At 32.6% G+C, this 24,965-nt stretch overlaps 2 protein-coding genes across 2 annotated transcripts; both read right to left on the reverse strand.

Annotated features, from left to right (window-relative positions):
* Positions 1-9,184: 9,184 nt before the first annotated feature.
* LOC122595748 lies at positions 9,185-15,829 on the reverse strand. The gene is given in 11 exon segments (XM_043768179.1): positions 9,185-9,458; positions 10,120-10,185; positions 10,320-10,391; positions 10,889-10,930; positions 10,932-10,956; positions 11,037-11,175; positions 13,224-13,283; positions 13,807-13,922; positions 14,044-14,218; positions 14,987-15,143; positions 15,289-15,829. Coding segments are annotated over 11 exon segments (1,203 nt in total). The 5' UTR covers positions 15,505-15,829; the 3' UTR covers positions 9,185-9,323.
* A 492-nt stretch (positions 15,830-16,321) lies between these two features.
* LOC122597509 (probable plastidic glucose transporter 1) lies at positions 16,322-24,104 on the reverse strand. Its single transcript, XM_043770099.1, is given in 10 exon segments — positions 16,322-16,586; positions 16,858-16,975; positions 17,101-17,185; positions 17,315-17,392; positions 17,481-17,627; positions 17,701-17,857; positions 17,932-18,025; positions 18,125-18,237; positions 23,862-23,952; positions 24,034-24,104. Coding segments are annotated over 10 exon segments (1,149 nt in total). The 3' UTR covers positions 16,322-16,391.
* Positions 24,105-24,965: the final 861 nt, after the last annotated feature.

Here is a 24,965-nt window from a genome sequence, read left to right on the forward strand (position 1 = left end):
GAGAATATTGGATTATTATAATTATATGAATATATAAAAAATATGTATAAAGGTGATAGAGATAGAAATGATGAAGAAGAAGATTGAAGGAACAAAGTAAAGCTCACTGGTGAAGGAAAATAAAATGAAATAAAGTTATGAAAAATATAAATTAAAAATTAAAAGTTGATGAGAGAGAGAAATAAAAAGCAAAGAGATAAATGTGGGTTGTGTGAGTGTGTGTGTGAAACAGAAAACAGAACACATTGTTACTTCAACGTTAACTATTCATTCTCTCTACTTCAAACTTTTTAGAAATTAAACCCACAAGGTTTTTTATTTTAATTTAGATACACAAACAAATATTAGGGTGTGTTCGTTAAAAGGTGTGTGCGTTTGGGTTTTACTAAAATCAAAGCTAATTTTTGGTTGATAAAATTTGGTTATGGGATATGAGTTTAAAGCCCATCAAATGACATTATTCTTATAGGTAGTAATAAACTAATTATACTTTTTAAATAGTATACTACAATGTATAATTTTACAATATATTATAATTTTTACAATGTATTGTCTAAATCAATAATGCATACATGTCTCGATATTTATGATATAAATATCACTTTTTTCATTTTTAAAGCCACTTTTACATATAATATACTTTTCATTTTAAAGACATCGATTTTCTACTAAATTGCTCGGATCGATTAAATTGAAAAAATCACCAAAACTGGGTGGTTTGATGATTGTCCTTTTCACTATAAGGCGGCTTAAAGTTAAACCGGTTGACTAACCGATGACTGATTCATCTGGTTCGAATAGGTTTTAAAGACATCACTGACTAGTTATATGTTAGTATTTATGTGAATAAATAGAAGATGGTTCTTAAAAAATAAAGCATTTGTATATAAGACATTGTTAATTACGTGAACACGTAGAAGATTAATTGTTTCTAAAAAGTAAAACATTTATAAAACATTGATTATTACGTGCCAAATTATCTAACCCTAAAATTTAATCTTAGGTGTTTGATACCAAGATTTATAATTATGTAGTATATACATTGTTTTTTATGTAATAATAAGAAAAGTGGTTTTTGGTTGTATGCATTATCAAATGGTTTAGTGGTAACGAGACTTTTTTTTTTACAATAAGTTTTAGATTCGAGTTTTACTCTAAAGGTGTCCACCTATATATAATTTCCACTTATGGATGTCTCGACTCCTAAATGAGTTTCCCTCTCTAAATCTTTGTTGTGACAAAATTTCTCATCGAGAATTTTAAATTGGATATTTATTATGTGATGGGCTATTTATCACAAATCGAATTAGAACAATGTACGTTAAACCTTTTGATATTTGTGACATATTTCAAAAAAAAAACCTTTTATATTAGGTTTTTGTTGTAAAATGATATCTTTGGAACGATAGCAATTAAAAAGGCAATGATTAGTACCCCTAAAGTATAGGATGGACAAATCAAATGTTAAGATTAAAAAAAAGTTAGTGAAATACATTTTTATGTGTTTTCAAGAGAATTTTTAGCTAATATTTAAGAATATTAATTATTTTCCCAATTAAAATGCATTTAGATAAACATAATTGAAATGCTTGTCAATCAGATTTTGTACGCTGGTGTAATGATAATTTAAATCTTCTGGAAAAAATCATTAAAGCTTTTTAGCATTAAATTTGGAATCCAATACATATCTTGCATTCATTGAAAATGATCTATTTTACTAGCTCCTAGTTAGTTTTGAGAGGTGATTTTTTTACTTATGGTTTTACTTGCTATACTACAAATTATTTTTAATGACCATTTTGCCCTTACCATTTATTAAGACTTTCTTGCCTTTATTGATAAATTTTAACTCTTTTAATTATTTGATTTTTCCACTGCTTACAAACTCATTTGCCCAACTCTTTTTCTGTTTAAGTCATGCAGCATGTCAATATATATCTTATAGGATGTATATATACATTACATTAAAAACATTTATTTTATATTGGAAATTAGAAATTGCATTTTATGTTTACATTTTAGGTAATAATTAAGCACACTTTTCTTTTTGATTCAGTGGTTTTTATATATAAAAAAAAACTTGTTGCTAATTTAATAAATTAGCACGCACACTAATGAGTAATGACTAACTGATTTTCTAGTTGCAACACTATTATTGATGTAATAAAAATTCATAGTCATATAAGCATAATGAAAGTAACAATTTTGATGTTATAAAACTAATTTAACTTACCATTCGTAATAATAATAATATACTTTTTTTGTTTATACCTTTAATTGTGACAGGATTTTAACACAAAGGAGTAAGGTTACCGCACGTGGAAATATCAAATAATTAAAAGTTTTTATATATAAAAAAACTTGTTGCTAATTTAACAAATTAAAGACAAGAAAGTCTTAATAAAGAGTAAGGGCAAAATGGTCATTACAAATAATTGGTAGTATAGCAAGTAAAACCATAAGTAAAAGAATTACCTCCCGTTAGTTTTTTATCAACGTTAAACAAACTAATGAAACTTGAAAATGAAAATAAGATCTAGCTAACCATTTTTAGTTTGAATTTTTGTTTTTGTAAACATGGTTAAAATTTAAACGTCACAAAATTTATATAGGCAGTGTATTTCTTTGGAAAAACATATTGTCCAAATTTATAAAGATAATTTTTAACTTGTGCCCAAACACATATGTATTCTTTAGTTTTGGTTAATGAAAAAAGAAAAGGAAAGGGAACAAATCAACCCAATTTTGAGAGAAAAGATGTTGGGACAATTTATACTGTAACTTCCCCTCTTATCTCATTTCCACATTTACAAAATCTGATAAATGCATTTTATAAATTTTCCCTTCCCATTCGTTTATTTTCTTCATTAAAAAAATCTTAACAATACTATAATTATTTTTAATTTATCAACGACTAAATACAATTAATTCCATAATATCACCCAAACGTAATCCGTAAAAAGCATATTCTCTTCTCAAAGGGACCAAATACATATTTACAAGTTAGCGAGTAACCTCCTACTTATTATAAGAGTATTTATTTGAAACTGTTCAGAACATGAAGCAATTGGTACTACACCTGACATAATTATCATACAGAGTAATATCTAGTGTAGGCCATCATTTAATTTACCTTCAAATATTTAAAATTGTTTGAATGCGCGGCTACCTTTTAAACATTCAAACCCTTCAAGGTCAGAATTTATCGATGAATTTTAGTTTAAACGGTTTAGATAAGATATTTAATAAATTTAATCAAAAAAGTGTTGGGATTGTATGGAAGATAATTGTGGTGTAGGTGTGACACCAAATATAAATACCACCGCCAACACTTTATTTTGCGGACTTGCGGTGTGACAAAGAAACGAGGGAAAGTTTGCGGCGTGAGATACAATGGAAGATGCATGTTTTTTTCTTATCTTTTTCTTTTTTGTATTTTGTTGCTAACTTACTATAAGGGGAGGGAGCCGAAGGCTCAAACCTTTTCATCTCCCTTCAACCAATCCATTAAATTACACTACCTCATTTTAACCCTTCAACTTTTTTTTCAACCTTTTTTAGTGGTATCCGATACACCCAACATTTTCTTTAACAGTTTCAATACTTATCCTTAACATTAAAAATTTGCATTCTAAACCCTTTAACAATATAGTTAACCAAATTATATTAAAAACTAACATTAATATTATTTAATAAGTTCGTTACACAAATACGATAAAAAACTAACACAAATATTAATTAAAAGTCACAATCCCAACCATACTTCTCGGCAATAGCTCGCTTTCAATTGAGGACCCATTCCAACATTGTCCCCGTGGCTCTTGTAATCTTCATTTTCTTGCTTCGTGTCGATTAGTTTGTTTTTTTTCTCTTTTTCTTCAATGTATTTTTCATAGGCTTGTTGATGCAACAATGCGTTCTCGTCTAACATTTGAGCTTTCTTCGCCGTGTACTCTTGAACAAAGACGATTCACCAACGGGTTTTTTTCCTTTTCTTGATTGGTTATCAATGGGAGGCGATGGGTCTTCATAAAGATTTGGTAAAATTGGGTCATCATTGCTAGCTGAATCATATTGGCCCAAGTCGGTTGACTTCATTCGCTTCTCATGGTTTGAAAGCTCATCTTGGATGTTTCTTTGTTCCAACCACTTAGCATGTTTTTTGACCACCTCCCAAGCACGAACATGAGTAAAATCTTTGCCACATCTTTTCTTATACAACTCGCACGCGTTGTTGAAGACATCAAGATCGTTACAACCGCTTTGCCAAAGACGTGTCTACAATTATAACAAAAAAAAACAACTTTAACTTTATAAATTAAACTAATTAAACAATCCAAGAATATTACAAATCCTTAAACATTAAACAAATTTAACAATCCAAGAATATTACAATTAGAAACAACAAAATCAAATCAAATTATACAGCTTGGTGGTGTAATCCGTTAAACAAACCCAATGCCGCATTCAATTCCCTCCATTTTGTTGTTAGCGAATACTGGGTTCGGTTTTCATTTCCCATGGTTTTGTTGAAATGTTCTGAAACCCTTCTCCAAAAAGAACTAGCACTTTGTTCATTCCCGACTTGTTTACATGTGGAGATTTGAATCCACGCTTGCGCCAAAGTTTTCTCCTCACTCGCCAACCAAGTTTGTTTCGTGGCTCTATTTTTGTATCTTCGCTTTGGGACACCAACGTCTTGTTCTTGAACCTCATTGTCTACAATTCAAAAATACATGAATCAAACACAATATCTATATATCTATTTCGAAAACATATATCTATATCTATATCTAGCTAAACATATCTATATATCTATTTCGAAAAACATGAATCGAAACATGATTCATGAATCAAACCTATCAAAACAGAAACTAGTACATGAATACATATCAAAACAGAATCCATATCAAAACATGAATCCATATCGAAAATACATGAATCCATATCAAAACAGAAACTATATCTATATCTATCAATTCGGCATTATCAATATCTATATCTATTCATATCAAAGCTAGTATGAGGACGACTTGTAATCAAACCTATATCGAAAAACAGTAATTAAACCTATATCAAAAAACATGAATCAAACCTATATCTAAAAACATGAATCAAACCTATATCTAAAAACATGAATCAAACCTATATCTATATCTAGCTAAACATATGTATTCATATCAAATTCCATAGTGTATCAATATCTATTCATTCGAAAAACATATGTATTCGGCATTATCTATATCTATATCTATTCATTCGAAAAACAAAAAACACAAACTATATCTATATCTATCAATTCGAAAAACAATCCAACGATCAAAAACAGAAACTATATCTATATCTATATCTATCAATTCGAAAAACATAAAACAGAAAGTATACCTTGTGGCTGCTCCATTTGCGTTTCGGGCACGGCGTTTTGATCGTATTCCATTTGCGAATAAGATTGATTTGGTTGAACCAATTCGTCAAACCACTCAAACTCATTTGCACCGGGGAGGGAGTCGACACCATTGAGAGAATAAGATTGATTTGGTTGAGAAATAGAATGTCGTGGTAGTAGGGAAATTGGTTCGGGTCGATAGTATTGTTGCGAGGTCGACCCACTCGCATGAAATGGATCAATGGTACTTGATGTTGTTGTTGTCGCATCGTTGTTTGGCAGCCGGTATTGTTGTCGAGCGGGTGGTTGTTGATGGCCTGCTAGACCGGTGTTGTTTCGATTAGCCCGTCCACGACCTTGCATCTTTGTATTTGTGTTTTTCATTTTAGGATCCATGATTTGTTGGGTAAGATAGGGTGTATATATGTTTGTGTGATGTAAATATACCTGTGTATGTATATATATAACAATGGGGGAGTGTAAATTTCTGGGTAAAAAAGAAACCTCCGACTTCGAAAATTTGACACATTTGGTCCATGTAACGGTCACTTGCAGGTTTGAATTATTTTCGTTTTTAGCCCCTCAACGGTCACATTTGGTCCCTTCCGCTCCAACCTTCAGCGAGCTTTGATCTCGCCCTCCCTCCATCTCGCTCCAACTCGCTGCAGTGGTAGCCGAAGCTCGCCATCTCCCTTCCATCTCGCAATGAGCTCGCGCTCGGCTCCCTCCCCCTAAGATATAATGTGGTGTGAGATATAAGTGAGAGAATAGTTGTCAACAAAATAAATAATAGAATGTGGTATGAGTGTGATAAACTGAGTTAGCATAAGAGGATTCGTTGAATAGGAAGAATGAGAAAAATGGCAAAACAAAAGATGGGATGCCAACAAAAAAAAGTCATAAGTTAAAGTTTCATATGTGAATTTTTTTTTATAATTTCATGTTAGACATGATTTTTCTCCCACTTATGGTGTGTTTCTTTTTTCGAGCATAGAGATGATTAGATGGGTTAATGAACAATCGATGATCCTAATTTGTCATTAAAAAGGTCAAAATTTCAAGTTTGTGAACTTGAAAAAGATATTTTCTTAATCATTTTTGGGTGTAAAACTATATAAAATATTAATTATAATTATTATACATGGTTAGAAAAATATTATGAAAGAGATCGAGTCACTATATCTTCGGATAAGGGCAGGCTCAAGTTGGGTAACTCGTGGTAGCAATTACGAGGTGTATGTAAGTTCTTTTTTAATTGGTCTACATGTCACTTAAGTTATCAAGTATGCACAAATTTAGAAGGATTTAAAGAAATACTGGTATAACATGGAACAATATATTAGTGAACTAGTGATTTATCCCTTAAATTAACATATGTATAAGTATATATTTTTTTTCAGTCTATTAAACTCAGTAACTATTTTTATTAAAACTTTTTTATGACAAAAATTAGCCTTGGATTAATTTATATATGTGGAGTTTAATCATACATTTATTACAAAAACCACAAGGGTTATATAGTGCTCCAAGTCCAACATGTTGGGTTGCATGAGCATCTAGTCCACTTTTTGGTACACAACTACACTTACCTTCAAAATGGGCATCTTTTGGTACTTTTTTTTTATTGATTAAAGAGAGAGATATTATACATATAATTCAACATATATAAAATTCAATATAACAAGCAACAAAAATGGAACTTTTGAAATTGTATTTAAAATGATTATTCTCAATGCTAAGAGTAAAATCTACAATCTGAACTAAATAATTTACTGTAGAAATTGATTAAATTAGGGTAATAAGGAAAATAATTACTTATGGTAACCCATATATATGTTGTTGCATATGTTTCTACATATTGTTCAAAACGTTACTAGTTTGGTTTGAGAAACTTAATATTAAAACCCAATTCTTGCCAGATGATGCAAAACTAGTTTTTAAAACTTGCAATAATCGAGTTTGCAGTCCACAGAAAGTGATAACCATCCAAGAGATGCCTTTTGAAACCATTTTAATAATTTTTACTTAATTATTATCGTTGGTAGTTTGCATGCAACTAAAATACAACTTATTTTTTTCCTTTTAATCATGCCTTTATGGCATTCTATTGAATTTGATAATTAGTTAAGAGTAAAATAAGTGATTTATCCCATCCAACTACCTTTTTTGTTTATCGTTCACACACACATTTATATATATATATTCATTCAATTATAATAAACGACTATGAACATAATATTCTTTTGTTCATTTATGTGGATAAACGTTTGATAATTTGTTCTCGAACGTTTATCTGTTTAAAACTTTAAATTGGTTCATTTATGTTATAAATATAATCTATACTTATATTGAACGAAACAAATGCAAAAAATGAACACAAACAAAAATATAGATGGAAATGTTGGGATTCGAATCCAACGTTTCTATTTATATGTTTGTGTTAATTTTTTTATCTAGTGTATGTTCATTCGTTTGTGTTCATAACATGAACATGCCAATATGCTTAATGAACTAACATGATACATGAATAAAGATTTATGTTGATTTCATTCCTAACTGTTAGTGAACATAAACAAAACAACGTAAAAAAGGTAATGGAGGGAACCCTAGCCCCGGTACCACAATTCTATTCAGTTCGTTTACACTCCTGTTGTTAACCCTTGAAAGCCTATATCCACTGATCTCACAATTATCATGCGAGAAGGATAATGCTACACTTATGAAGGTTCTCTTTCAATTCCTTTTCTTCATATCATTAGGTCCACATCATGTTAAGATGACTCATAATGTTTTGTAACTCAGTGTCCCCAAAGCAGGGACACTGTAACCTCATTCATTAATCTCATCCATTAGTATGTGAGCTTATATGTGTCGAGAGCTCAATGTGAACTGGGTTCTGATTTTGTCTACAATAACGGTTGTTCAGTTTGAACATGTGGATCTCGTTGTGTGATTGTCTCTTGTTTCAGAAGTGACCCCAGTCGGAATACTTCCCCATATATGCTCCAATTCTCCAAAGGCCCAAAAAAGTGGTTTGAAGGGAAGTTTTTGGATGATATATTGGTCAAGTAAAAATGAGCCTAACATATTACATATCCATTAGACCATAATCAATTTCATACAGATCACAGAACGTTTGTTCAATATTGTACTGTATTTGACAAAGGAATGTCGGCAAATCAACAGTTCATCGGTGTTTTTACAAATCATACAGTTCAATTCTATATTTGTTTAGTTTTAATTGCGAGCAATGATACCGCTATCATGTGACCAAATGGACCCACAGATTAAAGTTAGAGGTCACATGTGCAAAACTTGTCAAAGACAAGTGAGAAAACTATATCTTGTGATCCATGTTTGATGTTAGTGCTTACCGGACACATGAGTTATATACGGTGTGCGCTCTAGGTATCAAAACCGTACACGGGACTAGATAGTTACCACCCATTTTTTATTTGAGAAAAAAATTGGATGGTTCCACATTATATCAAATCATTTGGTAAAAGATCTTTGAGTAATGCAGGAATAAAACGATATGATTTCCCAAACCAACATACAAGCTGAAACCAAAATCTGATCAATGACATGTACAACTGGTAGTAATAAGCACATGCCCAAATAATGCCCAAGTGAAATAATTGATATATACATCAAGCTACAACTTTATTCGATTGTACCAGACTCGAGTAACTTACTCTGTTTTTGCTGAAATCGTATGTATACCATTATCCGAAAGACATCTTTTACTAAACTAAACTGAAGAAAAACAAACTCACAATTACGTTAGGATGTTAATCATGAACCAATTTGGTTTCTATATACTTGATTATGATATGGATTTCTATCAGTAAAGTGTTACAAAACTACAAGTTGGAATGGGGAAACAAAAATGGGTGGAGGAATAACCTTTTGTAGCACATGAAAAGGGAAGCATATCTTACTCAATTTCTTTTTCTGGTCCGAAATATACGGTACAACAAGCAGAAACTAATATAAGAAAGCATCCAACAAGTTTACCAAATGACAACACTACTCGCAATGATCCCATGCCCCATAATTGAAATAAAGCAACCTGAAAAGAATGTCGCAAACACGTATATTATGATATACTGAGATTCCATCCCTTGCATCATGAAAAGAAACATACACGTCCACATAATCATCCAACTTATACATAAAAACCTAGTTCTAACCCGAAGTTTGTCAAATAGGGATGCGTTTCTAATTGCATGTCTGAGGCTCTAAGCTTTTCTCTATAAGATGGTGCTAAATTTATATATGTACTGTGACGTTCACAAAATGTACAAGAATCCATACATATTCTTCAGGTAACTATAGTCCCTGATCTTTCCATTTACTAATGCATCTGGGATTTGGTACTAACATATCATGTATATTCTTTTTTACCAGAAGTGGAGGAGTTTCCCAGAAGCTCCTTGCAATAAAGGTAGATGCATTTTTGCATACCAGGAAAGGCACCCTTATCTATCAAGAATAAATTCTTTATAAAACTAAATTTTAATTTTGACATTCTTAATAGCTTGACAAATTAAAAGATAAAATGGGACCATCTCTCATCACTTTATTTCTTCTTTTAGAACTTTCTTGGTGTCAAGGAGTTGTATTTTTATTACGACATTTTGTCGGTACCGTTAACACGGGTAACTAGAGTCATTAGTGGGATAAAATGTGTTTCTTTTACTAGTACTTTAACAAGAAAGTAGTTCACCTACCTCCAGATACTGAATATTTGCAACTTTGCTAGTTTTCTCAAGCTGAAGTCCACGTGCCAGAAATAACTGCAGTAAAATAGTTCTTTTCTTTTTGGTCAAAACTTAACTAGTAGATGGCCACAATAAGATATCTAAGGGATGTTTATGACATGCTGTATATCATTTTCGCATACGGGTACGGTCTACGTCCAGGATCTTACCTCAGCAAAAAAGGCCAACATGCTGAGAAAAATCATAAGAATGAAAGAATAGAAGCTAGGCAGCACAAAGTCCTGTAAGACAGAAGTAAACACATATGATGGTCACGGATATGATTGATAAAAGGCATTCAGAGGGATGAAATATAAGAAGAAATAAGTTTAATGTAAAGTTGACTTTGTTGTCTGTCATCCCCAACAACTTAATGGAGCTCTGATTAAAGTATGAAACTGAAGTTGAGTAGGCATTTAAAAAACAGGAGACATTCATGTGAAACTAAAATTCAAAGCCCTACTTTTGTGACAAAATTCTATATTCAATGGTGCCTCAATATGCTTCCTAAGTCCTAACACAATTATTATCCTGTCTATCCTAAAAATACAATGTTTGACTCGGCATATGGTATATATGAATTGTCTTTTACCAATAAAGTAATTAAAAGCTAAATACCTAAAAAACCAACTAACTTCTTCAAACTTAGGGTGGGCTAACATCACAGTACAAGTCAACAACATGACACCACAGCTACAATAAATTCTTCAAATATAAGTTTAGCAAATTACAGTCTTACTTCAGTGATGATCATGCATACTGCAGTAGCAGGAGTAGCCAAATAGTCCAAATGATAATATAGTACCTCTGAAACGAGAATGAAACTTTTATTTTTGATAAGTAACATAAAGCCTGAAAGGACAAACAGACAGCAGAATTAAACTTACACAGGTTGGTCAGAGGCCTTTGCTCCAGCCCTTACAAGGCAGTAACTCACTCCACCAGCCAATGATGACACTAAACCAATCAAAACAGCAAAAACATGGCCTGCTCCATGAACACCTGAACCTTTAGCTGCTGATACCCCTGCGGAAAAAAAAGCATGTATCTCATAAATCCAGCTAAAGTAACATCTAACATGACAAAAAGAGTGCATTGGCATTACTAATAACTAAAATACGAAAGGATACGTTGAAAAAAAAAAGTGCGATGGTTACACTTATGACTTAACCGCCAAACTAGTCACATTTATTTAAGTAACTGCAGCGTGATTTTGGATGGGCAGCATATATTATTTCAGGGTACATGCTGTGCTCTATGGTTCTTTATTGTACGGTGCATAGTCCAGCTTTATTAGCTTTACTTACCTACTTACCCACCTATAATATATCTTTAGCATACAATGTACGCATATCTTACAGAGATTCTCTGTCGGCAGTGAATACTTTTATACTCTCAAAGTACTTGAATTATATTAGAGCCGAAGGGACCCTAATCAGACGATGCTAGTTATGGCCAGAATGCTATACAAATCTAAGACACACCAGGGCAGAGCCTATTATGTATTGCCGCTGAATCTGATGTGGCATGCTCTGTTGACAGCTCAAGTCCTTCGACTGCTGCATGACAGTACTGTTTCTGGTGATTGAATTGTTTACTATCTTGTCCATTGTTGTTCACTCCCCATTTATCTGCCCCAGATATGAAAAGTTCACAACTAGGCGGTCAAACTAAATTTGGGTAGAATCAATTGATCCAAAATGATTCAGCACCCAAATTTGTGAAATGCTGGCCTAAAGTTGTGAGATAATAACTACTTTGAGTCAGGATCACTGAATCCTACTGCTTCTGGTTAAGCTTAAGAAAACTAAAAATAATAATTTAACATTTCATATCTTAAAATAAGAATTCTCATGAAGCATGAAGTGCATATACACCTCAAAATTGCCATCTTTTTGATATGGCTCACTCTTTACTGATCGACTGCATAGCTAACTTCTCCATTTGCAGATATGTAATGACTAATGAATAGACCATACAACACACATTTTAATCAGCTAGATGCCTCTAGTGATCTAAATGGAGATTCCCTCCAACCCTACTATTTCACTCTCTTTTTAATGTGTTTCCTATATCCATAATTTCCATTCGATAAAAACAGACATGACCAAACATAAAATTAAATTCAAAAGGTATGTTTTTGTTGCATATTATTCGTGTCTGAAAAGATTATAGACGTATAGTAACATATTCGCTAAAATCTTATCCCCAAAAGCTATTTTACTGCTAAGATCTTCCTATGTTTTTGTAGGAGTGAACCGAGTCTCATGGAAAAATAAGAAGCAAAGTACAGGTCTCTTGCTCCATAACAAAACTAAAACAAAATATCTAGAGTAATAATGTCACTCGTAACTTTATGCTGGCAAGTTGAGCATCAATATCTAATTACCTCTGCACCAACTTTAGAAATGTTATGCTATGTTTCTTTATTTATACTACATGCATAGCGTATATAGTCTGGGTTCATTAGGTCACATTTACATCATGTTTGTATCTTACTTATCCTAGTCCTCATGATCCCACTATGTAAGTGCAGTAACAACACCAACTTACACATGTCTACATATGAAAAGATTTGACAAACCAAAACTAATTCTATAATAGAATTGGTAGCATAAATATTAATTCAAAAAGTAAAAGAAGATTGCAACTGTTGAAAACTCGAGTAACATTTTATGTCTCATATACTTCTTCTTTTGACAAATATACCTGTATAGATAGTCTAATCAATAACCATATACTTTTGAACTTGAAGGCACAAAACATTGATTCAGAAAAGGCCCTTTAGCATAATACACATTATCCAACATCATCAAGGTATTGATAGGTTTATTAACTGCATGCTTACTTTAAAAGAGTTCAATATGTGATATGCAATTAAAAGTTTATGTTTTTACAAAATTCTACACAACGAAAATTTGTGTTAAGACATAACCTGTTAAACCCAGCGAGAATGAGAGAAATAGAAACCACAAGAAACTTCAGCCGTGAACGTAAAATAAATAGATAAACAAAACATCAAGTGATAAAGACCCAATACCAATTCAAATGGATTTACTAACTCACTTCTGTACCTTCTATGCTGGTAGGCGATCCAAGAATAAAGAGCACCCCAAAGAAACTGATAGCAATACCTGAAAAGCAGATATCATTTGTGAAATAATTTATGTGCAATTGTTCAAGAAATGAAAAGATGATATGCAAGAACTAAAAATTAGAATGAATATATTCAGACAGGGTAAGAGGTGGAAATGCGATTGACAGGATTAAACACACTCATCACACATCACCAATATCTAGCGTACACTTTTAGCATGCTTGTTAACCAAACAGGATTTCTTTTGACTCCGCCAAACGGAAAGGACATCGGAAAGCAATTACAGGAAACTCCTCGGTTTATCCGTCGAACTTACAATCCGTACTCCAATCAAAAATTCAAACCTCACCCAGTGACACAATATCACACTTCTAGACATATGATGCAATATATCTGAAGGTCAGAAGGTGCTTCCCCAACCAAGTGGCTGAGGTTTTAAGTCCCACCAGGGACAATGATGTAGTGAAAAGGAGTAGTGCCGAGTGTGTATGTATGTTTCCTTGAAAAAACATGTTTAGAAAAACATGATCAAATGTTTCTTATAAAAACAGTTACCATACCTGCTATGTCTGCTATTTTCAAATTCTCATGCAATATGAACCTTGCTGCAACTGAAGCCATTATTGGAGTTGTAAAGCTCAATATCATAGCTTGAGACATAGGTAATCTCTGAATACTGCAAAGAAAAGTTCCGTGCAAGAATTAGGAGAAGAAGTTGCACTTCTGGATAAACAATATCAGGGAGGGAAGGATGGTAGTAACGTTTCAGACTGAGGTTGGTGCAGGGGAAAACTTGCCAGTAAATGAAAGTTAACAAAGATACACATCCTGAAAGAGCCCTTGAAACTAGGAGGTTCCTGACATTTGCAGTCCCAAATAGCGGTTCTCCACTTCTTCTTAACCACATAAATGATAATATGGAGATAACTACACATCTTGTAAATGCTATCTCAAATAGGGGAATGGCTTGAGCTGTCATAACAAAAAAACTAGACGGATGAAGTGGAGGCCAAACTAGTGGCAACTAACAAAGCAAAGAAGCTAAGCAGATCTGTTCAAAATCCTTGTGATACTATAGTTTTTATAATTCAAATACTGAATGCTAATAAAATATTATCTTGGTGTTATGAGATCTTCTACATCAAATTGGATATTTTTTTTATAAAATATTTCGAGGTACATAGAACAGCTTTTCGAGTTTTTCTTCCTTCTATTAGAATAAACTTCTTAGAACACCACAATCTTCTCACACTAGTTTCTTTCCTACTATCAGATACTCTGGGCTCATAGAATAGAATACTCAAGCAGTTTGGGTTATCAGTTATCAGTAACCGAGTATAAAAAGTACAGAACATAAATCAGCATGTTGGTGCTTATTCAAGATTTCAAAATGTGTTGTTTAACGATTTAACTAATGTGTATGTCTCAACTAAAATGTTGAAGTCAAGCCATTCGACCTACAAACTCTACTTTAACTTAGTACACACTACACTCGGAGTGGTTACAATCTAAACTAGCATCTTGCATCTCATCTCTACATCGTGAACAATAAATCCAGTAATCAATCTATGTCGACGAGTACATTCTCAACTAACACATACAACAGAAAGAGAAGTATTCTATATATCTCCGGATAGCAACAGATAAAATGCCATATCACAGCATAAAACACAAAATATATATACCGCGTATGTATAACTTCACATATTTGAACTGGAAAAGGAGAAAGGAACTGCTAACCTGAGGCGACGTCCATAATAACTTCCATAACACAGTAAATCGAAGCCGACAAAACCATGCATAACAAACCGGAATACCTAGCAGATCCACTCCATAACCACATAACAAACAGCGTAAACGGCGATATCTCCGCTTCAACTAGTCTCGCAATTTGTTCCTTTTATCCACAAATATATCATCAATAACTAACACAAACACACATTACAGACGAGTAACAACTAACAACCTAGGGTTTTATCATCACACATAACAATTCCTATAAACAGTACATATATATGTATAGATATAGATAGATATATTACCTTGTTAGCTTTACGCCTAGGGTAAGAAACGGTGAAAATGTTGATTTTAGGAGGAGGCTTAATATTATTATTATTAATATCTGATGATTGTGATAAAAGAGGTGTAATCTGGTCGTCTGAAGCTGAATCGGAAGGTTCATTAGAGGAGGCTACTAATTCAACAATATGAGAGTGATGTCGGTGGTCTTCCGGACCGTCTATAACTGTTGATTCCATTTCTTAATATTATTACATGTAATTGAATTCCAGCTGGTGAGTTTTGATTGGATGATTTTAGGTCAGATTATTATGTATAAACAATGGGAGCTCAAGGAAGGAAGAATTTGATCATGAAATCGATGTGAGATCGTGAGAAATGAAAAAGACGATGGCGCTGGTGGTGGTGGAAATTAGTGGTTATTGGTCAATGATATGGAGGTTGAGAGTGATATGCTAACGGTCAACACAGCTGGGCTAATGAATGATATTGGACACGAGGTGTAATCGACATGGGACGGCCTGCGAGTTACATTTAGTAACCTTTTTCTTTCTTTCTTTTTTTTAAAAAAAGTTACATTTTGTATAGCCAACAAGTGTATAGGTGATGATTGATATTTTGGTCCATTTGATCGATATGCTGGCTTATTGAATATAATTTTAAGGACCATTGCATTAATTACACAAATGATCGTCTATTCTCATTAAACCCCCTTGTTTCCACATCTATTTCAACTCTCTCATTCCATCTAATGATTTTCTTAAATCAGATTCAATATTAGTTATGACGTTCAACTTCATCAACCGAAAGGAGCATGAGATATTATGTCCTTTGGAGTTTGGACCGTGATTCTCTCTTATCCATGTGAGGTAGAGTTATTAACAGCGCACACAAGCAAAGATCGCGACATTAAGTACCACATGGTTATCGTTCTTTCAATCAAAGTCGTTCATAAACTCGAACTTGAGTGTAACATTAACAAACGGAATCCTTATAGAACCTACACAAGAAGCTTTATAGTGTATATGTAGGTTTACACATAAATGTGGCAGTAAAAGGATCGAATATATTATATGTTTAACTATATACAGTTACAATGGAAATATAGTTTTTTAAAAAAAAAGCCCTAATCATGCTTGGTGAAACTAGGGTTTAGTGATTTCTCAATTTCTTCAAGAGACCGCCCTTTCGTTTCAACTAAGAAAGAATAAGAGAATAATGTTGTCAATAAAGAAACAACACCAAAGCTCCCATAAACTGGTGTAACCCCAAACTTCTTTGTCAACTCAAGGAAGAATAGGCCAACCAAGAAATTACACACCTGAAATAGAATTTCATACCAAATTATTGTTGACAACACCCAAACTAATTAGCTAATCGCCGTAGTCTTTCCTTCCTTTTTTTCTTTTCTTGTCATTTTAAAATTTTCGAACTTGAATCATCTTCTTATCAATTAATAATCATGACAATTGATATCACTGATTTTCATCCATATGTTTTCCCTTTTTCCAAATACAATCTCTAGCTTTTATTGAATGGAGATTTAAATCTTCAGATACCAAATGATATACACAAACATTTAAGATCCGTACTCAGTGAACTGAAAAACTGAAGCTCATAATCTTCCCGCGTGTCCTGCTGCTGCTGCTGAGCTCAGGTATAATAAGACCGGTTATTGGACCAGCTCTGATTGCATAAGTCAACATATACCTTACATAATATATTATGGTATTAGATTAGATACCATATTACTATTCTCGGTGAAGTCTAGATTGTGAATGAGAGTAAGTGATAATATTAAATATCAAATATTGCAAAAAAATGGATGAGCTTACAAGATTGTCCCAAGAATAGACAAGTTGTTATGAAGCTCTTCATCTATAGGAAAGCTGATAGCAAAGACAACAATAAACATAGATACTGTCTGAACAAACAAGTAATAATTTCAGTATAATAGAGAAGAGAAAAATGTATGTAAAAAGAATTATCCTATAGAATGTCCACCCAACAAAAAACTAAAAAACTTGTTTCATTTTATTAGATCTTTACCATTAATTCCCAGATAACTTCCAATTATTAGCTTTTGCCTCCCTTCCTTATCAACCAAGTATAAAGCACAAAGTGCACCTGCAAGCCATTATAGAGAAAAGAGTTAGATGCAGTTGGATTCTTGCAGGTGACACAAACTTCCTGTACTCAATGTCACATTAAAAACCTGCAAAATTGGTAAGTCCAACATATAGACTTGCCAATGCACCATTTGTGATTCCAGCATCTTTGAAAGTTAACGAAGAAAAATATAGAACTGCATTGATGCCAGCAAATTGTTGCAGTACAAACAGAGTGCCTCCAATGCAAGCAGCTACAACCATTAAAACTATTCAGCTAATTCGTATATGAGGCCTAAAACATGATTTCATAGACAATAATACTACCTCGAGAATGTGGTTCCTGTAGCAGTTCTGACCATCTGCTGTCCAAATCATCACCGTCATTCTTAAGAACAGACTGAAATTCTTCAATGCTTCCATCAACCTTGGATGGTCCCCAAAGATTTGAGATAACTTTTTTAGCATCATCAACCTTCCCAGCCTTCACAAATAGTACAATCAGTCAATATGAATATTTCACATAATTATTTAACAAAGTATATAGTAAAACCTTACATTGCATAGCCAGTGGGGGCTCTCAACAGCAAACTGCATACCAAATGCTAAAATAAAACCAGGTACACTTGCAATATAGAGCATCGTTCTCCACCTGTAAAGAATTCATTAAACTGTATCAAGCATTATATACCAGAAAATAGCAATCAATTCCACACAAGCGCCAGGAATAAAACTTAAGAGATACATTTACCAATGAGGATCATTCTCAAAGAAGATCCCTTGAAAGAGTGAAGCTATAATTCCAGTACATGTTCCAATTTGACACAAGCTACCAAATGAACCCCTAAATTTTGTTGGAGAAACCTGAAAAAACAGTTAAATTATTTTTAGTACTAATAAAAAAAATCATAGACGGATTCATTTCCATTCATTGTAATGTGGTATGTTACAAGTTTATACCATGTCCACATTTAATGATAAGATTTGATCATCTTAGTTTTCAACATTGAAATATTTCAAGATTATAATAATTTAAAAAAGGTTGACCGTGCTTAATTGCAAAACATTAACAAAAAGAGTTACCACATTTAAGATATTTAAAAGTATTCTGCCTACAACACAATAACAGGCCGTGTGTTTACTATTAACATATTAGTAGATTATACCATGACAATGTGCCTGATTTGTGTCATGTTTTGCCTAAAATGCATGAAAAGTAAAGCTTTTGAAAAGTTGATCATTCATGTTCATCTAGACATATAGAAATTTGGGTGTGTACGTATGTGTGTGTCGTATATATATATATATATATATTGAAAAGTTATTTTGAGAAATTTTTTTTGCGAGAACCTTTTAGAATTTTTCAAATCAAGCCCAATCGATGATTATTCTTTACATGAAAATTATTTTTTGATTGTTTTCTTAATAACTTATGTTTAATTTTAAAGTTTATAATTATGTGGAGGCATGGATTATCATCCGTTATACAATTATATGGAGATTTGGATTCTTGATCACATGTGCATGAATATTACTATGATTACATGTGATCGACTTGCATACATGTGATCATAGCAATATTCGTGCACATATGATCAAGAATCCAAATCTCCACATAATTGTATAACGGATGATAATCTATGTCTCCACACAATTATAAACTTCAAAATTACACATAAGTTATCCAGAAAAAAGTCAAAAAACAATTTTCATGTAAAGAACAATCATTGGTTGGGCTTGATTTGAAAAGTTCTCAAAGGTTCTCGAAAAAAAAAGGGTTCTCAAAATAACTTCACCTTATATATATATATATATATATATATATGTAAAGAACACCATCCGTTGCCGCCACCGCCCCCGCATTGCGCGGATACCCATCTCGTCTTTATATAAGAGAAGATGACAATTTGCTTTAGGCGTCTTCCAATATGGGTTCTTTGTAATCTTTTTCTTACTGTCACGTCAATTTTTCTTTTTTCAAAAAGATCTCTTCCACATCCACTACCAATAATACTTTTTTTTCACCTCTTTCTTAGTTTTTCTATTTCTATTTTATATTTACCTGAAATATATAAGACTACTTTTTTTAAACAAAAAATATTATATAAATTTAAAGCATTATATAAGTTTAAACATAAAGGTTATATCTAAGGTTTAAAAATTTAAATATACATTTTAAACTATATATTTATTTTTGTAAGCCACTAAAAGCCTGGAAGCTAAGAATCAATATATATTAAATATAATATATATATATATATATGTTATTTTTTCCTTTTTTTTTTCTTACTTCCTTTTTTTTCCTTTTTCTTCGCTCTTTTTTCATTCTCTTAAATATATCATATAACTAAAAGAGGAGATCCGGGATACATTTGACAGCCCTTAAAATCCTTCAAATTATATTTTCCTTCATCTCTCTCCTAATCCTTTTTTTTAATCTTTTTCCCCCCTCTATTTCCATCTTTATCTTTTTAAAAATAAACTTTATTATTAACAAATTATCTGAAGTCCAATCTATTATATTTTATAATCACAAAAATTATTTTTGTAAAACAAGTTCATTCTTTTGTATATTTTTAAAACAGCGAAGGGCCAGACCACGGATATCCGGACTGGATACCGATGGCCTACCCGATCCCCTCCCCCTGCCCACCCCACCTGATAAATTCAACTCACACGTCAAGAATATTGGCTAGTAACAATGCTTGAGATGGGATTCGAACATGTAACCCTTGTTACAACATCTGAGGTGTCCAATCATTGCGCTAACAAGTGAAGGACGATATATGAAATTTTTTAATAAATGATTCTTTCAAGGAGTACTATTTTTTACATTGATAACAATAATATCATCCTAATTCAAAAGTTATGCTGATAAAACCTACTTTATGTGAGTTTTAAATTTGCAACCACCAGTTTTGTTTTTGTCAGCTGGATTTCTTCTGAAATCTACGGGTTCGTTCAATTGGATCGCCATTGATTTCAAGTATTCGAAATGGATATATATGGAACGAGAACAAAGATTTATAAATGTGATGGTGAAGATTGTGATTTGGGCTGTGCTGCTTCTTGGTGAATAGCTGGTGGTTTATATATCGTATAGATATGAGGCGTGATCAATAGAGTCAACACAGTCGCAAGATGAATCTATATGGATAACTCAAAAGTACCTCTTCTTCGATCTTATTATAAATATGAAAATAGGCAGCTTAATTTGATGTTGTTTATAAAGTACGTGAAGTGAAATAGTACTACTCAATATTATGTTGTTTATAATGATATCTTAATGATAGATTTCTGCGTTATATATATAGATAAGGTTTCAAATTAGAGCATGCTGTTTGAAATTATAGAGGTTTATACGTATGACCGATTTAATTCACTTGTTAATTAAGCTATAAGTTGTTAATTGTTTAAACTTATGTGTCGGTGAGAGTCTGTTATTACCATATGAAGATAAAGCTAGAGGAGTGTGGAATTTAATTAGTTGCACTGAAATTAATTTCTTTAATACAATATAAGATGTGGATCACTATATATAAAAAGCTGGAATTATATATAGAGTAATAGAAATTTTGCCAAACGCATGTACGTTACTTCTGTTTTTAAAATTTTGAATAGACCTTTTTCCAAGTATTCACTTTGAGAGTTTGCCAAACGCATGTACGTTACTTTTTTAATTTTTTTTTTAATAGATCTTTGATTTCTAATTAAGTATTTACTTTGAGACCATTAAAAAAGGTCGACTAATGAGTGGCCGGATCTAACTTGATGCTATAATCAATGTTTTAAATACCAAAATTTTAATCATATTATTTAGTATCGTTATTATCGGCTGGTATTACTGTAGGGTTAATTTTATATATAACCAATCATATATATATATATACGGAAAAGTTAAACTAGGGACATCTTTTAATAAGGATCATTAGGGACAAATCTTAATCATTCATTTTTCACCATCCCCGACTACCACCACCACCATAATCTCCGACTACCAACATGATCATCCGGCGACGGCGACCACCGCCATTATGACTTACACACGTGTAAGTTATACAACCACCATCACCACCACCGACATCATCATCTTCGACCACCACCATGATCCTCTGGTTACGGCGACCACCGACACCACGACTTACACATGTGTAAGTTACATGGTCCCTAATTTAAGATGTCCATATATATATATACACACACACACGAGAGATAGTGCCCGTACGTTGCGGCGGTGAAATGGTGGGGGTGACAGGTCTAGTCATTGAGTATGATAGCCAAATGCCTTTTTGTACAGACTCCGCCCCTGGATTTAAAATTCCGTCGAAAGTATATCGAATGACATCTCTAATGAAATAACATGAAATTTTAAGAACACCCATACAATTTTTATAATTTATCGATATACGATTTTTGAGATAAAAGATTTTGAATGAATTAGAGAAATAAAATGATTTATGGACGAGATAGAAAAAAATAAGTGCTTGAAATTTGATGAAATGAGTGGTTGAGATTTAAGGTTATTATAGGTATATTAGGTAGATATGTATAAATTAGTGAATAAAAAATAAGAGTATTTTGAGTAGTTCAAATCATTTTTTTTTTTTTAAAAAGGCAAAATGTTTTATAATATATATATATATATATATATATATATATAGGGGAAGGGAATATGAGGCTGTTAAACACCCAAGTTGAGTGAAAAACCTCTCACATATCAAATTTTAAAACTTAAAAAACACGAGTAATGTACATCTATTCAAAAGTATGCGAGGAGTTTTTCAGCCAAATTGGGTGCATAACAGTCTCATACTCACTTTTTCCATATATATATATATATGAAAATGCTACAAAACTTATTACAATATATGAAAATGGTCAAAATATAATTACAATTTACTCAAAAATAATACCTTTTTAGGTATTTCATAACAAAATATAACTTTTAAATGTCACAAACAACAAAAAACAACATTAAAGTATTATAAAAATAATTTTAAAAATAAAAAAAAACCATTTTAAAATACTGGAAAATCTCCACGGCAATGAATAACGAAAATATCAGACGAAATACCAGGCTATTGTACCGGAAGACCGACCGATACCCGGTATTACTGGTATTTAAAATAGAGGCTATAATTTGACAATTTAAATACTCATATATATCTTTTTGTTTGTTTGAGTGTGAAATGTGAAGTAATATGACTTCTACACAATACTCACGAAGTGATCAATTTGCTGTTGAGTGACGAAATAGGTAATAATAACTTTTCAAGGCTTAGATTGGTGCACGTAATCAACTAATTTGATACCTTTGTCGGTGGTGCTCTCTGCTTTTAATTCCTGACCCTGTCATATTGCTTTGAATTAACAAGATTTCTTAAAATTTAATTTGCTCTAAAACCGACCATTACTAATTGTGTAAATTAGAGTTCCCAACGGATGAATATATTGTCATCATCTATACTCCCTAATAAAAATTATATAAGGTATTGAAAAATTTACATGTTTGAGACATGCAATTTTATCCTTTACTTTAAAACAAACTATATATTCTTATTATCTCTTTCTTTCTCCAAAACAACACACAAAATATTCTTTCTTTCTATATACCAAAACAATAAACAACCCCTTTATTTTCGTGAATAACCACCGCCGTCGTCCATCATCAGCCACCGTCGTCCATAATATCCGTCGCAACGCGCGGGTACTATGCTCGTCAATATAAAAAAAACTAAAAGGGTACTCACATAATGCAGTGTAAATATTTTAGAAGATAAGTGGCTGTATGTGTTATTTGTTCATCAAAAGTAAGATGGTTATTTCACGTTTTTTTTTTTTTTTTTAAACTTTTCAAACAAAGGTGTATAAACATTTTATAGTAGTATAGAAGTATCGATAATATTTTTATCAAAAAAAAAAACTATTAAAACAAATTAGGACGTGACACCTAAACTTAAGTCTGAAACAACCTTCATTTCATTTGTCCCTATATATATATAGTTTACACCAATTACACAAAACACATTCGAGTCCTTTTCTACATATACATTGTTAACAGTTTGGGTCTCAATCTCTTTCACTACCATTACCAATTCATGTTGTGACTTGTACTCGTGTCTTGTTGAATATCAGAAATAAAGATCGACTCCCATAATCGCTAGGATGCATCCGGTAAAAGCTTGATTTACATGATCCAAATTACTAGTATACTCAGTTGTTAACCAGCTCTCATGAGTTGCTACGTTCGTAATCCACACCAACAAATTACTCACAAAATACCCCATACTTAGGTCCTAGGCAATGTACATAGTCCCTTGCTCGTGGATTTCATCCTTTCGGGGGCTTCTGTGATGAAAATCTCGAGCTGTCCCATATATCCAAAAGCTTCACTGGCTCCAAAAAATAGAATCGAGGAGCTCGTTCATTGAGTAATGTAAAAACAAGAATGGTTACAAAACAGCATCACTAGCCCGGCAATCACACACCCGGCGGATATCCCATAACCCCAATCCCCATCCTCTACCCAGTTTATCTTGAATAAGAAACAACCCAACCAATCCAAAAAGAGAGCGGAGGCTAACACAAAAGTAAAACCTATTAAAGAACTACACCATGGCTTTCTTCTCCGTTGGGATTGACTTGTCAAACTGGTCATACCAGAATCCTGATACATTTGATTTTATCCCCCCACCACCAACTGCAGCGGTGTCAAGTGCTACATAGAACATAGCTACAAAGCTATGATCTACTTCTTTAACAGGTTTTACTTCTACGTACGTTAGCCTTGGTTCTTCTTTTTTTTTTTTTTTGCTGTAAAAGGAAAACACTGGAAAAGTATTGGTGCATATATATACATAATAGATAGGGTGGTGCTTTTGGTTCGGAAGTTCAGAAATCTTTCTTACCCAGATCATCCTAGCTTCTTGTATTGCAATAACTCATCAAAAGTCCAGCATATACAGAAACTACGGTAGCTATGGCAGCAAAGTATTATGTATAAATATATTTTTTTAAACATGGTAAACTTTTGCACAGGTAGAATTGGATCACCTTGTGTCCATTTTTATTTTGATTTGTTCTAGCAATATATACATTTGCAAAATATGATTAGAATATCAAAAATGTACGTGTTATTTCAGTAACCAGCACATGTATATAAAAATGCAATCAAAAGCCCATTTGACATGTTTTTTTTTGTTTTACCTTGTTTTAAACATTTGATTTGCAAACTGGCCCATTCATAATCAAACGGGTCAAATTGCTACCTCTATCATCCTGGTACTGATCATTTAGTACCTCCAGGTGCCTAAATAAGCTTGCAATTAATAGGGGATGGTTGCGGCACCACAAATAAAGTAAGAACCGTCGCTAGACAGTTTGAACTTTGAAGTGTAAATGAAGTTTACAAAGTCAAAATGGTAACCAAACTCAACCGGATATGGTCAACGTGACAACGTGAACCGGACAGTTTACTCTCAATTGAGTACGTTCACCATTCAGCTAGTGATAATCATGAACAGCACTCTTGGAAGGTTTAAAGTACTTGCAGGCTCGTTTTCATTCATGCTTTTCGTATGATCATATCCATT

The sequence above is a fragment of the Erigeron canadensis genome, chromosome 4, assembly GCF_010389155.1.
Source record: "Erigeron canadensis isolate Cc75 chromosome 4, C_canadensis_v1, whole genome shotgun sequence".
In the NCBI taxonomy this organism is placed as follows: Eukaryota; Viridiplantae; Streptophyta; class Magnoliopsida; order Asterales; family Asteraceae; genus Erigeron; species Erigeron canadensis.